Below are 15,429 nucleotides of genomic sequence, written 5' to 3'. Positions count from 1 at the left end.
GTTTGGAATAGATCCTTGTGTTTTTCATTCCACTTTGGGAAAGACTTACTCATTCATCGAGGGAATACTGGTTTTATGTGATTTGATATAATAAATGATACAGATGCTGGCGTTAACAGAGAGAAGGCACTGACAACAGTGATGGAGCTGGAAGTGATAACGCTGTGCATACATGTGAGTGAGTTCAATTTAAAGTCGGCAATATTTCAGCCATAATGTGACTTGAGCAAGTTATACAATATTTATAAAAACTGTTGACAAAGGACAGTATAATAACTAGCAATATATCACAGATTGACTTAAGACTAGTTGTAGAACATTTAAAATATCTGATTATTGAGGTACGACACAATATGAAAATGGGGCTATAGATCGCCAGCAACAAAGTTAAAATCACCTTACTGGGGACCAAGGGGACTTACGGTTCCTCTGCTACCTGCATGGTTCCCCAGCAGGATTTTACACTTACCCAAGTTACTGGCGATTATTGCGAGTTTAGCTAGAGCTTTAAAGTTAACAAATATTCTGCAGTTAAAATGGAGGTAGATATAAATATACTTTGAAAGAGGTGGTCTTACATACCCTCTCAGGGTGACAATAATTTTACACTAGTTCAACCCCTGTCGAGGGTACAGCCACGAACAGCCTCAGTTACTAATTATACACTACCGAATTATAAAATACATATCTTTTTACATCAAAATGTGTGAATGAGTTCTATATCTTTTAAAAAGTTAATGATTAAACGTGAATTGACATGGCTAAAAAGGTCCTTAATGGTTTTCACACTGAAATATTTATCCCTTGTAATGTAAAAATCAATACAGTAAAAAAAGGACATGCTTGACTGTGATTCTCTCATCACAAGGGATACAAAACGGAGGATCTTCACCCTTTAACACATATTCATGCGTATATCTACAATGGCCAATACGACATCGTCGTAGAATGACCTCTTCAAATCTGGACTGACAACCCAAGTAGGTGTAACCAATATTTGGTTTAATTTCATGTAACTTATTCATACCTGCTTGGGTGTCCCACTTCTTTTGAATCAGATCTCGGATGTAACATCGAATCACAGGTTTGTAATCACTGTATGGGACAAGAAGTGGTGTCACAGATTTGTTGAGTGCTGCCTTTGCAGCAGCATCAGCCATTGTGTTACCTTTTATGCCCATATGACTGGGTAACCAACAAAAGACGATGTCGTTTTGGCCATTTGAAAGATCATTGTAAAGTTCTAAAATATCTGAAATCAGTGGATGAGTCAAAGATACATTATTTAGTGCCTGAAGGCTAGAAAGAGAATCAGAAAAGATGATAAATTGTTTACATGCAGACTGTTGTTGAATGTATATCAATGCTGTAAGAATAGCATTGGCCTCAGCAGTGAAAATCGAGCTATTGTCTGGTATTCTATTTTGTTTGTTTTTTGGATAGATGGGCTTCGCCCTGAACTGATTCGGTTTCCTGTATAAATTCTGGTTCAGTTAGTTGACCATGTGAAGGTTGCAGGTTTTCTGTTTGAGATGAAGACGGCATTGTTGATGGCTTGTATAGAGATAATTTAGGTGCTTGGTCATTGTTGATCCACGACATATCAGTCTGACAGTGAGTGGATGTCATGGTGATTTGTTTACCTGGACTCGGGCATGATTTTGACGAAGACAAGTGCTCACCGCTGCAGTCAGCACATTTGATCTCATTTGTGCATTCTGTGCCCTCATGGGGACCACTGCAACGGGAGCGCCTCGTCTTGGCCGTGCAAGATTTGGCCCCATGACCGAAGTGTTGACACTTGAAACATCGATGTGGATTTGGTACATAAACCTCCACGCCGATGTTATAGTATCCAGCTTTAATTGATGATGGAACAGTAGACGTTGAAAATGTGAAAAGATATGTTTGGGTTTTAATAATATTTCCATCTCCTGTTTTTCGCGTGAATCGCTGAACAGCGGTGACATCCTAATGTTTAAGTTCAGCTGCAATCTCTTCTTCGGACATTTCGGAAAGACATCGTGCTCGATCTCTCACGATACCTCGACTAGAATTCAGTGTCCTGTGCACTGAGACAGCAACCTGCGTGTTCACAAACTGCTGGAGACCCAGCAAGTTGATAGATTGCTATCTCCGTGCACATTCCACAAGTATGGAACCAGAACGAAGATGAGTAACGTTCTTCACTTCACCACAAGTACTTTGGATGCCCTTTGATATGGCAAACGGATTAAGTTTTAAAGGAGTTTCATCGACCGATGCGATAACAATGAATCGTGGCCAAGAATCTGCAACAATAGGCTATACCTCATCGTCAGAGGAAACAGAATCGACATGACGACGTTTGTTTGCTTTGAAAGAACCAGGAGATTTGTAGTGAGACATGGTGTGATTATTTAATTCGATACCTCTGCTCCCCACCCGCCATCGAGTGTCAACAAGAACGATGCGTGACCAGCCGATTGATAGAATCGGGCCCATTCTTCCACCCGTCTAGGTGAAATAAGGGTCAAAGTAGTGTGTTGGGCAAATGGAACACCGGTTCCTAGCTCCAGTGCCCTCAACCACCAGAACCCCTTCCTCGACTGACACAGGGGCGCAACCCACGGCAAACGGATTGCCCAATTTGGTCGCCTTTTACGACCAGCAATGGGGTGCTGTGGACATATTCCACCCCGGGTCCACACGGGGGAAGAGCTATTAGCATTACCCAGCACTTACCACGTGGAGGTTGCTCTTCACGAGTGCGGGTGCGCGCGTGTGTCTGTGTGTGTGTGTCTGTCTGTCTGCTAGCTCACTCAGATACCATTCCACAGCTTAACATGAATACCCCACTCAGACACAGTATACTGACTCCGAGCCGACCAGTCCTTCTTTTAGCCCCTTAATGCCGAGCGCCAGACAGGGTAACAACAAGTACCATATTTTAATGAGAAGCTGACTGGGGTAACAATATGATCATGTTGCAGCATAACGACCACTTTGGGTAATGATTGTCTGCGGCACATGTGCTGGGTAGGTAGATGCCTTATTATAAGGGTAAGATTATATTTTAGGGTATTATCATTTGTAAAAGCCTGAGGTCATTAACCGCCGACAAGAGAGCAGTTGAACAGAACTAGGGCTCCTGCAAATGATAATGACCTGGAAAATATTGTTACCGTTACTTTAGCTAAAATGGAAAGAATTTGTAGGTAATCCCAATAAGAAAAGAACAACAAACAGCAGCCTACGTTTAGTGGCTGTATCAAATACCTCACAACAGAAAAATGTCTTGGCTGGGTAACTCTAGGCAAAGCGGCCATTTTGTCTCTGAATGTAAGTTTTCAGGGGCTGATTTTGTGATTACATGTAGTTGAGAGTACAGTTATTAATCTAGGCACTTGTAAGGAAACTCAAACCAGGACAGGTAAAGGTGCGGATTGCAGGACTTGAGGAACCTCAAAAACATGAGTGAAACCAAAATCGAACATTCTGTATGTGATGCGACATGTTTCTCAAGTTCAACAGCTCATTGGACTCAAGAAGCAACATGGTGACCGGAATGACATTCATCAGCTGAAGTTGGTTTCTTCTGTGCAATGACATCATGCAGAACCTCATTCAAGGCTCGTTTCTGTGCACTGCTGGATCCTGAAATGTAATGTTTTAAGGATTCTTCGAACTTGTGTTTTGTGATATTGCAGATATGCTTGGTGTCGACTCTGGCGTGGTTCAGGTATGTGATGGTTGAAGCTCGGACAGAGTGGCAAGTGTACACTTTCGACAGATCTGCTTTTCTGGATATTCTCTGCATGATAGTACCAAGAGGGTTCTTACCCAGTGTTGTACTAAATGCCTGTCCCCACAATAAATCAAAATCGGGATGGAGTTTGAACAGGGAGAACAGAAACCATGCCACGGGATCACTTCTAGATTCATTTTCATATACTCTGACATCCGAATAATCCTGGTCATAACCACTGCTGCCTCCTTGCCAATTATTAGATTTTTCAGCTGACGCAAAGGTAAGATATCTCTTCTTGCCATCGTTGTTGTGTGAACTCCTCCATCCCTCACAACCTCCACAGTAGAAACATGAATTAAACCAGATTGTTTCAGTCAATCGTGTTTGGTTGATATTCTGGGCCCCTGTTAATGGCTGGCTTGTTTGTTTGGTTGATAGATGCCTTGGTCCCTGTTAGTGACTGGCTTGTTTATTTGGTTGGTAGATGCCTTGGTCCCTGTTAATGACTGGCTTGTTTGTTTGGTTGGTAGATGCCTTGGTCTCTGTTAATGGCTGGCTTGTTTCTTTTGGTCGGCAGATGCCTTGGTCCCTGTTAATGGCTGGCTTGTTTGTTTGGTTGGTAGATGTATTGGTCCCTGTTAATGACTGGCTTGTTTGTTTGGTTGGTAGATGCCTTGGTCCCTGTTAGTGACTGGCTTGTTTATTTGGTTGGTAGATGCCTTGGTCCCTATTAATGGCTGGCTTGTTTGTTTGGTTGGTAGATGCCTTGGTCTCTGTTAATGGCTGGCTTGTTTCTTTTGGTCGGCAGATGCCTTGGTCCCTGTTAATGGCTGGCTTGTTTGTTTGGTTGGTAGATGCCTTGGTCCCTGTTAATGACTGGCTTGTTTGTTTGGTTGGTAGATGCCTTGGTCCCTGTTAGTGACTGGCTTGTTTATTTGGTTGGTAGATGCCTTGGTCCCTGTTAATGGCTGGCTTGTTTGTTTGGTTGGTAGATGCCTTGGTCTCTGTTAATGGCTGGCTTGTTTCTTTTGGTCGGCAGATGCCTTGGTCCCTGTTAATGGCTGGCTTGTTTGTTTGGTTGGTAGATGCCTTGGTCCCTGTTAATGACTGGCTTGTTTGTTTGGTTGGTAGATGCCTTGGTCCCTGTTAATGACTGGCTTGTTTGTTTGGTTGGTAGATGCCTTGGACGCTGTTAATGGCTGGCTTGTTTGTTTGGTTGGTAGATGCCTTGGTCTCTGTTAATGGCTGGTTTGTTTCTTTTGGTCGGCAGATGCCTTGGTCCCTGTTAATGACTGGCTTGTTTCTTTGGTTGGTAGATGCCTTGGTCCCTGTTAATGGCTGGCTTGTTTCTTTTGGTCGGCAGATGCCTTGGTCCCTGTTAATGATTGGCTTGTTTGTTTGGTTGGTAGATGCCTTGGTCCCTGTTAATGACTGGCTTGTTTGTTTGGTTGGTAGATGCCTTGGTCCCTGTTAATGACTGGCTTGTTTGTTTGGTTGGTAGATGCCTTGGTCCCTGTTAATGACTGGCTTGTTTGTTTGGTTGGTAGATGCCTTGGTTTCTGTAAATGGTTCCTTTCTCATGTTCAGGATTGTTCATGAGATGAATTATTTTGAGGCAGTCGTCATATGGCTAAACTATTATTGAGTGCAACGTCAACGGAAAAAACATGACATGATCGGGCGTTGGACAGACATTAACATCACTGCACACTCAGACGTTTTTGTCTTTGTGACTTATTTCCCACTGTGGACTAAATCGGCTACATCTTGTTTGCCTCACAGGAAAGCGTGTGTGCAAATGTCATGGTGTATTGTGCGTCCGTCCTACACTGCGACGGTGACAGTGCCATTAAGGACTGCTTACAATGTAATGTTGATTTTAGACATGTCCGCCATTGCATCAATATCAGTCATTCAATATGCTGACAATGCAATGTCCCCATATCATCTCAGACAATACGGTTAAGTAGTCAGCTGAAGTTTCATTAAAACATGTTTCTAGGTTTGTCAACACCATACCCGTGTGGGTTTCACCAAAGTGGTAAACGTCTGAGACATGCATCACTTTCCTCCCACATTAAGCTGACACGCCGTCGTATAACTGGAATGATGTTTAAAGCGACGTTAAACCCAACTCACTTCATTAAACACCTGTTTTCATTTGTAAGGGACCCGTGTTTTTCTTTAAAAAGAAATTCAGGCTCACAGTTTTAAATACAGATATCTGGTTTTACAGCTGAAGCTGAAAAATATCTAATCTCGACCTAGGATCCGAACAGGACTACCAAGCTGGCCACATGAATAATGTTTCCCACTGTTTGTTTCTTTGTTGTTTAACGCGGCACTCTGCAATATTCCAGCTATATAAGGGCGGTCCAGTGATTGATATCATGAGCATCGATCCACGCAATTGGGATACGATGACATGCATCAACCAAGTCAGCGAACCTGACCACCCGTTCCCGTTCGTCGCCTCTTACGACAAGCATGGTCGCCTTCCCACTGTGTGTCTGTATCTGTATGTTTGAGTTGGTTATTTCAAGCATGTAAATAACCACGTTGATAAAAGATGTAGCCTCCATTTTATATTTTGTAAGCAGAAATAGAGTCCTTGAATTTCCTGTCCATATTTTCCTTCATATATACTGACAGATTAAGTTTTTTATTACCCGCGAGTGTTTATGATTTGTGAAGCGAATCTGAAAGTGTTTCATAACAAATTCAGAACATCCTGTACGGATATGTGTTAACGACACAAACGTGAAATTAAGCATCCCTGTAGCCAGGTTTCCTGAATACCCGCCAAGTAGTATCAAGCTGGATTCGTTGTCAAGACAAACAACGTCAATAGTTTACCCTCGGACTCGGACAGCGGCGATAGCGATTCGGACAACAGCGACACCGATTCCGAATGCACTGTCATGGGCTTCAGAAACCTGCAACAGTGACTCCGATTGAACACCCAAAACGGCTTTTGAGATGAACCCCCATATACGGTGCACATGCTTGTTCATTACCTGGCAGTTCCATGTGCGACTGGTCGGGTGTCCAAAATTATGAAACAAACCATCAGAGTTGGTCTGTCCAATTCATGTCGCTGTGCACATTTTGGTTTTGTTGCAATTATTAGATTTTGAGTTAGTGAGCAATTCATCGGTCTCAGATGGAATCAAACGGACTGTAAATGTTAATGAAAAATTCTATGACTAAAACACTTGATTGGAAGGTATAGAAAGCACTAAACGAAATCATGTTGTGTGGTGTTGTTATGGTGTTCAAAGGTACATCATAATGTCACTTGTAGTTGTACTTACGATGTTTTTGCTATAATAAACACGATATGACGTATACATACATCACGCTTTTGTTGGGATTTTAGAATCATTCCAAGTGATTGTGTGTGGGGGTTGTGTGTGGGAAAATATGTTCCCGCATTTCCACTAACAGTTCCCATGCTTGCCGTTAAAGGCGACTATGCTTCTCGTGGCGACTAACGGGATCTTGTGGTCGGGCTCCCTGACCTGGTTTATGCATGTCATCTTATCCCAATTGCTTGGATCGATGCTCATGATGTCAATCACTTGATTTTCTGGTCCAGATTATTTACAGGCCGCCGTCATATAGCTGGAATATTGCTAAGTGGGGCGTTAAACAACAAACAAACAGTTCCAGTTGGTTGCACTGACATCAGCTGCAAGTCATTATGATTGACGTGGATGTACGCAGCTGGAACTGTCGTCTTCCGTATCGTAATTATCTGTTCAGAGTTGCGTCCCTCAGGCGTCCCAGGATCCTATGATAGTGGATTGAATACCAGTACACCCTGATTATGTTTCTGAGTTTTCACGTCGTGATACGCGTATAACTGAAATACTTTACCACGCAATTGGTGAGTGAGTATGGTTATACGCCGCTTTTAGCAATATTCCAGCAATGCCACCAGAAATGGGCTTCACACATTGTACCCATGTCGGGAATCGAACCCGGGTCTTCGGTGTGACGAGCGAACGCTTTAACCACTAGGCTACCCGACCGCCCCTCAAAGCAATTGGGATCGATGACATGCATCAACCAAGTTAGCGAGCCTGACCACCCGATCCCGTTAGTCCCCTCTTACGACAAGCATAGTGGGACAGAGACCTCAAGTGTAACATCGCTGTAGGACGGGAGAGACACCTCAAGTGTAACATCGCTGTAGGACGGGACAGACACCTCAAGTGTAACATCGCTGTAGGGCGGGACAGATACCTCAAGTGTAACACCAATGTAGGACGGGACAGAGACCTCAAGTGTAACATCACTGTAGGACGGGACAGAGACCTCAAGTGTAACATCGCTGTAGGACGGGACAGAGACCTCAAGTGTAACATCACTGTAGGACAGAACAGATGCCGCAAGTGTAACATCGCTGTAGGACAGGACAGATGCCTCAAGTGTAACATCGCTGTAGGACGGGACAGAGACCTCAAGTGTAACATCGCTGTAGGACAGGACAGAGACCTCAAGTGTAACATCGCTGTAGGACGGGACAGAGACCTCAAGTGTAACATCGCTGTAGGACGGGACAGATGCCTCAAGTATAACATCGCTGTAGGATGGGACAGACACCTCAAGTGTAACATCGCTGTAGGACGGGACAGAGACCTCAAGTGTAACATCGCTGTAGGACGGGAGAGAGACCTCAAGTGTAACATCGCTGTAGGACGGGACAGAGACCTCAAGTGTAACATCGCTGTAGGAGGGGACAGAGACCTCAAGTGTAACATCGCTGTAGGACGGGGCAGAGACTTCAAGTGTAACATTGCTGTAGGACAGGACAGAGACCTCAAGTGTTACACCGATGTAGGACGGGACAGATACCTCAAGTGTAACATTGCTGTAGGATAGGAGAGACCTCAAGTGTATCACCGATGTAGGACAGGACAGATACCTCAAGTGTAACATCGATGTAGGACGGGACAAAGACCTCAAGTGTAACACCATTGTACGACGGGACAGAGACCTCAAGTGTAACATCGATGTAGGGCGGGACAGAGACCTCAAGTGTAACATCGCTGTAGGACGGGTCTGAGACCTCAAGTGTAACACCAATGTAGGACGGGACAGAGACCTAAAGTGTAACATCGCTGTAGGACAGGACAGAGACCACAAGTGTAACACCAATGTAGGACGGGAGAGACACCTCAAGTGTAACATCGATGTAGGACGGGACATACACCTCAAGTGTTACATCGCTGTAGGACGGGACAGAGACCTAAAGTGTAACATCGCTGTACGATGGGACAGACACCTCAAGTGGTACATCGATGTAGGACGGGACAGAGACCTCAAGTGTAACATCGCTGTAGGACGGGACAGACACCTCAAGTGTTACATCGCTGTAGGGCGGGAGAGACACCTCAAGTGTAACATCGCTGTAGGGCGGGACATACACCTCAAGTGTTACCTCGCTGTAGGACGGGACAGGGACCTAAAGTGTAACATCACTGTACGACGGGACAGACACCTCAAGTGTAACATCGCTGCATGACGGGTCTGAGACCTCAAGTGTAACATCGCTGTAGGACGGGACAGACACCTCAAGTGTATTATCGCTGTAGGACGGGACAGAGACCTCAAGTGTTACATCTCTGTAGGACGGGACAGACACCTCAAGTGTATCATCGCTGTAGGACGGGGCAGAGACCTAAAGTGTAACATCGCTGTAGGACGGGACAGACACCTCAAGTGTAACATCGCTGTAGTACGGGACAGAGACCTCAAGTGTAACATCGCTGTAGGACGGGACAGATACCTCAAGTGTTAGATCGCTGTAGGACGGGACAGATACCTCAAGTGTTACATCGCTGTAGGACGGGACAGAGACCTCAAGTGTTACATCGCTGTAGGACGGGACAGACACCTCAAGTGTAACATCGCTGTAGGACGGGACATAGACCTCAAGTGTAACATTGCTGTAGGACGGGACAGAGACCTCAAGTGTAACATCGCTGTAGGACGGGACAGACACCTCAAGTGTAACATCGCTGTAGGAGGGGACAGAGACCTCAAGTGTAACATTGCTGTAGGACGGGACAGAGACCTCAAGTGTAATATCGCTGTAGGACGGGACAGACACCTCAAGTGTAACATCGCTGTAGGACGGGACAGAGACCTCAAGTGTAACATCGCTGTAGGACGGGTCTGAGACCTCAAGTGTAACATCGCTGTAGGACGGGACAGAGACCTCAAGTGTAACATCGCTGTAGGACAGGACAGATACCTCAAGTGTTACATCGCTGTAGGGCGGGGCAGAGACCTCAAGTGTAACATCGCTGTAGGACGGGACACAGACCTCAAGTTTAACATAGCTGTAGGACAGGACAGAGACCTCAAGTGTTACATCGCTGTAGGACAGGGCAGAGACCTCAAGTGTTACATCGCTGTAGGACGGGTCTGAGACCTCAAGTGTTACATCGCTGTAGGACGGGACAGATACCTCAAGTGTTACATCGCTGTAGGACGGGACAGAGACCTCAAGTGTTACATCGCTGTAGGACAGGACAGATACCTCAAGTGTTACATCGCTGTAGGACGGGACAGAGACCTCAAGTGTAACATCGCTGTAGGACGGGTCTGAGACCTCAAGTGTTACATCGCTGTAGGACAGGACAGAGACCTCAAGTGTAACATCGCTGTAGGACGGGACAGAGACCTCAAGTGTAACATCGCTGTAGGACAGGACAGATACCTCAAGTGTTACATCGCTGTAGGACGGGACAGAGACCTCAAGTGTAACATCGCTGTAGGACGGGTCTGAGACCTCAAGTGTTACATCGCTGTAGGACAGGACAGAGACCTCAAGTGTAACATCGCTGTAGGACGGGACAGAGACCTCAGGTGTAACATCGCTGTAGGACAGGACAGAGACCTCAAGTGTAACATCGCTGTAGGACGGGTCTGAGACCTCAAGTGTTACATCGCTGTAGGACGGGACAGAGACCTCAAGTGTAACACACGGGACAGAGACCAAGTTCAGTGTAGGATGGATCAGAAATCCAACTTACAATGTAAAATCAAGCTCATCCATCCGTCTTTCCCCTGTAAACATGGGACCCTGTCTGATCAATCATGTAACGCCTGTTTCCGCTTGTGCTGCTTGAGGCGAGGCGGAGACAGGATATATAGGTCACGGTTTCCGGACATTCTTGTCAATGTGATGCATGCAGCATAATGCATGTTGACAAGCACGGTGACTGCATGTGGACGAAGATATTTCGTTGAGGAAGTAACAAGTCATCTAACAACATGAGCAGGAAAGAGATTAAAATACATTACCAGGTTACCATTGATCGTGTCAGTTCTGAAGCGACACGTTCCCAATACATGCTTCTTCATGCATTAGGTCGTGGTACCAATAACCACATCGCGACAGGGACATGCAAGTTGAGGATGTGCCAGCCACAATGAAGGAGCAGTGTTACGTTGAGGATGATAGAATAAGATAAACAGTCAGTCAAATTGGCGTGCTGGTTACCGCCATCCCTTCAAGGATAGCGACACACGTGGTCGCCAAAAGAACCTCTTTAAGAACAGCAGCCTGGATAAGTGAAAGGTTATTGTGAGGTGCTGGTGACGTGATATCCCGTGTTGAAATGAGTGGTCGGAAGTTGTTATTATGTAACCGAGGGAGCGACATGTACCTTATACATCAATATTCACGCACTGTATAACGTTTGTCTTCAACGAACAATATGGACTTTGATGACAGTATTAGTTTGTGATACCCATGGCGAACAGCTTCATGTGTGACAGGTTAGTAAAGCTGGTCTGTGACATGAGTTAGTCAGCTGGACAGCTGCATTTACATTTAGGTTAGTCACGTTGTAAATCTAGGTGTAGAGTCTTAGTCACGTTGTAAATCGTGAAGAGCCTTAGTCACATAGTAAATCTAGGTGTAGAGTCTTAGTCACGTTGTAAATCTAGTTGTAGAGTCTTAGACACGTAGCAAATCTAGGTGTAGAGTCTTAGTCACGTTGTAAATCGTGTAGAGCCTTAGTCACATAGTAAATCTAGGTGTAGAGCCTTAGTCATGTAGTAAATCTAGGTGTAGAGTCTTGGTCACGTTGTAAATCTAGGTGTAGAGTCTTAGTCACGTAGCAAATCTAGGTGTAGAACATTAGTCACATAGTAACTCTAGGTGTAGAACCTTAGTCACGTAGCAAATCTAGGTGTAGAGCCTTAGTCACATAGTAAATCTAGGTGTAGAGCCTTAGGCACGTAGCAAATCTAGGTGTAGAGCCTTAGTCATGTAGTAAATCTAGGTGTAGAGCCTTAGTCGTGTAGTAAATCTAGGTGTAGAGTCTTAGTCACGTTGTAAATCTAGGTGTAGAGTCTTAGTCATGTAGTAAATCTAGGTGTAGAGTCTTAGTCACGTTGTAAATCTAGGTGTAGAGCCTTAGTCACGTTGTAAATCTAGATGTAGAGCCTTAGTCACGTTGTAAATCTAGATGTAGAGCCTTAGTCACATAGTAAATCTAGGTGTAGAGCCTTAGTCACGTAGCAAATCTAGGTGTAGAGTCTTAGTCACGTTGTAAATCTAGATGTAGAGCCTTAGTCATGTAGTAAATCTAGGTGTAGAGCCTTAGTCACATAGTAAATCTAGGTGTCGAGCCTTGGTCACATAGTAAATCTAGGTGTAGAGTCTTAGGCACGTAGCAAATCTAGGTGTAGAGCATTAGTCATGTTGTAAATCTAGGTGTAGAGCCTTAGTCAGTTAGTCAATCTAGGTGTAGAGCCTTAGTCGTGTAGTAAATCTAGGTGTAGAGTCTTAGTCACGTTGTAAATCTAGGTGTAGAGTCTTAGTCATGTAGTAAATCTAGGTGTAGAGTCTTAGTCACGTTGTAAATCTAGATGTAGAGCCTTAGTCACGTTGTAAATCTAGATGTAGACCATTAGTCACGTAGCAAATCTAGGTGTAGAGCCTTAGTCACGTTGTAAATCTAGATGTAGAGCCTTGGTCACATAGTAAATCTAGGTGTAGAGCCTTAGTCACGTTGTAAATCTAGATGTAGAGTCTTAGTCACATAGTATATCTAGGTGTAGAGCCTTAGTCACATAGTAAATCTAGGTGTCGAGCCTTAGTCACGTTGTTAATCTAGATGTAGAGCATTAGTCACGTAGCAAATCTAGATGTAGAGCATTAGTCACGTTGTAAATCTAGGTGTCGAGCCTTGGTCACATAGTAAATCTAGGTGTAGAGCCTTAGTCACATAGCAAATCTAGGTGTAGTGCATTAGTCACACAGTAAATCTAGGTGTAGAGCCTTAGGCACGTAGCAAATGTAGGTGTAGAGCCTTAGTCATGTAGTAAATCTATGTGTAGAGCCTTAGGCACGTTGTAAATCTCTGTGTAAAGCGTTGCTAGATGCATAGCGTTAGTCTGATGTCACGTCCAGGTGCAGAGCGTCAGTCAGCCAGCACGTTCCGGTGTATAACATTTCAAGAGACATAGTAGTGAAGCAAATAAACACAGGGACATAAAGCACAAGCTTTTACTGAGGATAAAAGTGCAACAGACATCGACGACAACATGAACGATAGTAACTGCAGTGCTACTTCAGCTGACATGATGTCCGTCGTGGATGTGGTGACCGTCACGGTCAGCCTGGTTCTGTGTGTGGTCATTTGTGCCGGCAACACGCTGACCATCGTAGCCGTGTGGAGGACCGCCTCTCTGCGCACCGTGCCTAACATGTACGTGGTGTCTCTAGCAGTGGCAGACCTTCTGGCTGGGGTCATGTCGTTGTACCAGTGTGTCAAATACCTACCAAACATGCAGAAGATATTTGACTGCTATAAATTTATGTGTCTGACGCGACACATGTTACTTGTGACGTCCCTTGTCGCCTCTGTGCTGACCATGGTAGTGCTAGCAGTTGACCGGCTGATTTACGTTAAATTCTGTCTACATTATGACCGGATGATAACGCCACGGCGGGCACTCGTCACTCTGGGTACCGCGTGGGGCTTGGCCATTCTGGGAGGGACCGTCTCTCTGTATCACAACACGTGGGAGAGCGCGTCTCACTGTACCATGTTCCAAGTGTTCACAGTTTACCTCCAACTGTACTTATTCGTCCCCTGCTTCGTTGTCTGCTGCACCATCATCGCCTGCTGCTATTGCTACATCGGCTCCATCTCCTACAGACATCGTCGCGACATCGTACGTCAGGAGCAGATCAGGACACCGGACATCCACACGTCACGACTTCGTCAGGGATGGCCACTTATACAGATGTTTATATTGGTGTTTGGGACGTTCATGATGTGTTGGACGCCGTGCATGGTGGCGTTAGCTCTCGGGTACACCGTCGGAATCAGCATAGACGTCATGAACTTCCTCATTCCACTCGCAGTCGCCAACTGCGGCATGAACTTTGTCATCTACGCTTTAAAAAATTCAGATTTCAGGAGGGCGTTTAAACAAATTCTCTGTCAAAGTCGTCGTTAGACAGGGCGGTAACAAATTACTGCTAAAGACATCTAGTTGTGTTGTGTTCAGATCATATATTTGTCTGTTTACGATCATGTCCAAATGTCGTACTTCAATGTTTATTTAAATGTGTACACGTGTTTACATGTGAAGACTTTAGAGACATAAGGGCCAATGTCATGTGGAGTCCTTTTTCAGAAAAGCAATGAAAACCATAACCATATGCATGCTAATAAACATTTTTTATTCACCGATAAATTACTTTATCATATAATGGGTAGGTTTCTCGGCAGGATAAAGCCAACGGATAAAAACGATATCCGTTGGGGTCATATGCGGATAGAGATGCAAATATCAAAGGTCAAGTAGGGACTACTTTCACTGTTTATAAACAAACATGGCGTCGCCCTCGTCATTCGGCGATCGAGTCAGAATTAACCATCGGGAATCTGGATAAACTACAGGGATAAATGCTGTCATCATCAAAAGAACAGCCTAATATACTGAAAATCATATCTAAATGTGACGTATGTGAAGTTTTGGCAACTTTGGCGATATAAATTTCGGCACGAGGGCACGAGGCCTAGCCAAGCGGGATCAGTAGCCATATCTGTGCTTGTAGACCTCTGCGGCTTGAACCTTTCTCCACAAATTAAAATAGTTGGATTTGGCCAAAATATGTTTGAATTGTTACCTTGTTTCGTTTTGTCGCTGTGTGTACATCTGACTATACTTCTTAACGTTATGACAGGACAGACCGACTGTCAACAACGTCTGACCGTGGCCGTGACGTCTCATAGACAAGGATTAGAGTAGCTTCCCTTTGACAAAGGGCAGTTACTCTAGCAGACGGACCGATGGATTGCCGCGAAAGGCAATTGAAAACTATTATTGTTGTTTTGCGCATATGTTGCTTCGCCACTGTATATGAAAGAGATTTCAGTTGGAACTATATAGGCTACTGTCACTGTCCGACTGACACATCACTTACCCTGTGACGTAATAAATATTAATGCGCGCATTACAGGAAAACTCGCAATGTTTCGGTATTGTTTGTGAGTGAGGGAAAGCGATTTTGAAGCACAGAATTAAAGAATGACATTATATGATAAAGAGGTTATCACGCTTGTGTGTTTGGGGATGGTAAATATCCTGTATTAGGAATAAACACTATGTATTTAGCTCGCCAAGGCTCGCTAAATACAATGTTTATTCCTAATGCAGGA

General features: G+C 44.6%; 3 protein-coding genes across 3 annotated transcripts; 2 read left to right on the top strand and 1 right to left on the bottom strand.

The window, feature by feature from the left end:
* Window positions 1–6,980: 6,980 nt before the first annotated feature.
* On the top strand, window positions 6,981–9,260 carry LOC139467793 (uncharacterized). Its single transcript, XM_071249300.1, has 4 exons — window positions 6,981–7,011; window positions 7,893–8,572; window positions 8,613–8,786; window positions 8,868–9,260. The coding sequence occupies exons 1-4, from the start codon at window positions 6,981–6,983 to the stop codon at window positions 9,258–9,260; spliced, it is 1,278 nt and encodes a 425-aa protein (XP_071105401.1).
* A 156-nt stretch (window positions 9,261–9,416) lies between these two features.
* LOC139467792 (uncharacterized) lies at window positions 9,417–11,058 on the bottom strand. Its single transcript, XM_071249299.1, has 2 exons — window positions 11,048–11,058; window positions 9,417–10,692 (listed from the first exon to the last, which is right to left on the bottom strand). Exons 1-2 carry the CDS (start codon window positions 11,056–11,058, stop codon window positions 9,417–9,419), a joined length of 1,287 nt encoding a protein of 428 aa, XP_071105400.1.
* A 1,817-nt stretch (window positions 11,059–12,875) lies between these two features.
* On the top strand, window positions 12,876–15,057 carry LOC139468506 (melatonin receptor type 1B-B-like). The gene has a single exon (XM_071250498.1). It carries the CDS (start codon window positions 13,301–13,303, stop codon window positions 14,219–14,221), a length of 921 nt encoding a protein of 306 aa, XP_071106599.1. The 5' UTR covers window positions 12,876–13,300; the 3' UTR covers window positions 14,222–15,057.
* The last annotated feature ends 372 nt before the right edge of the window (window positions 15,058–15,429 follow it).

This window comes from Haliotis cracherodii, unplaced genomic scaffold (genome assembly GCF_022045235.1).
Source record: "Haliotis cracherodii isolate W230 unplaced genomic scaffold, xgHalCrac1.p SCAF_2, whole genome shotgun sequence".
NCBI lineage: Eukaryota > Metazoa > Mollusca > Gastropoda > Lepetellida > Haliotidae > Haliotis > Haliotis cracherodii.
Note: the sequence above shows the minus strand (reverse complement) of the source record. Positions and strands in the feature narration are given on the sequence as shown.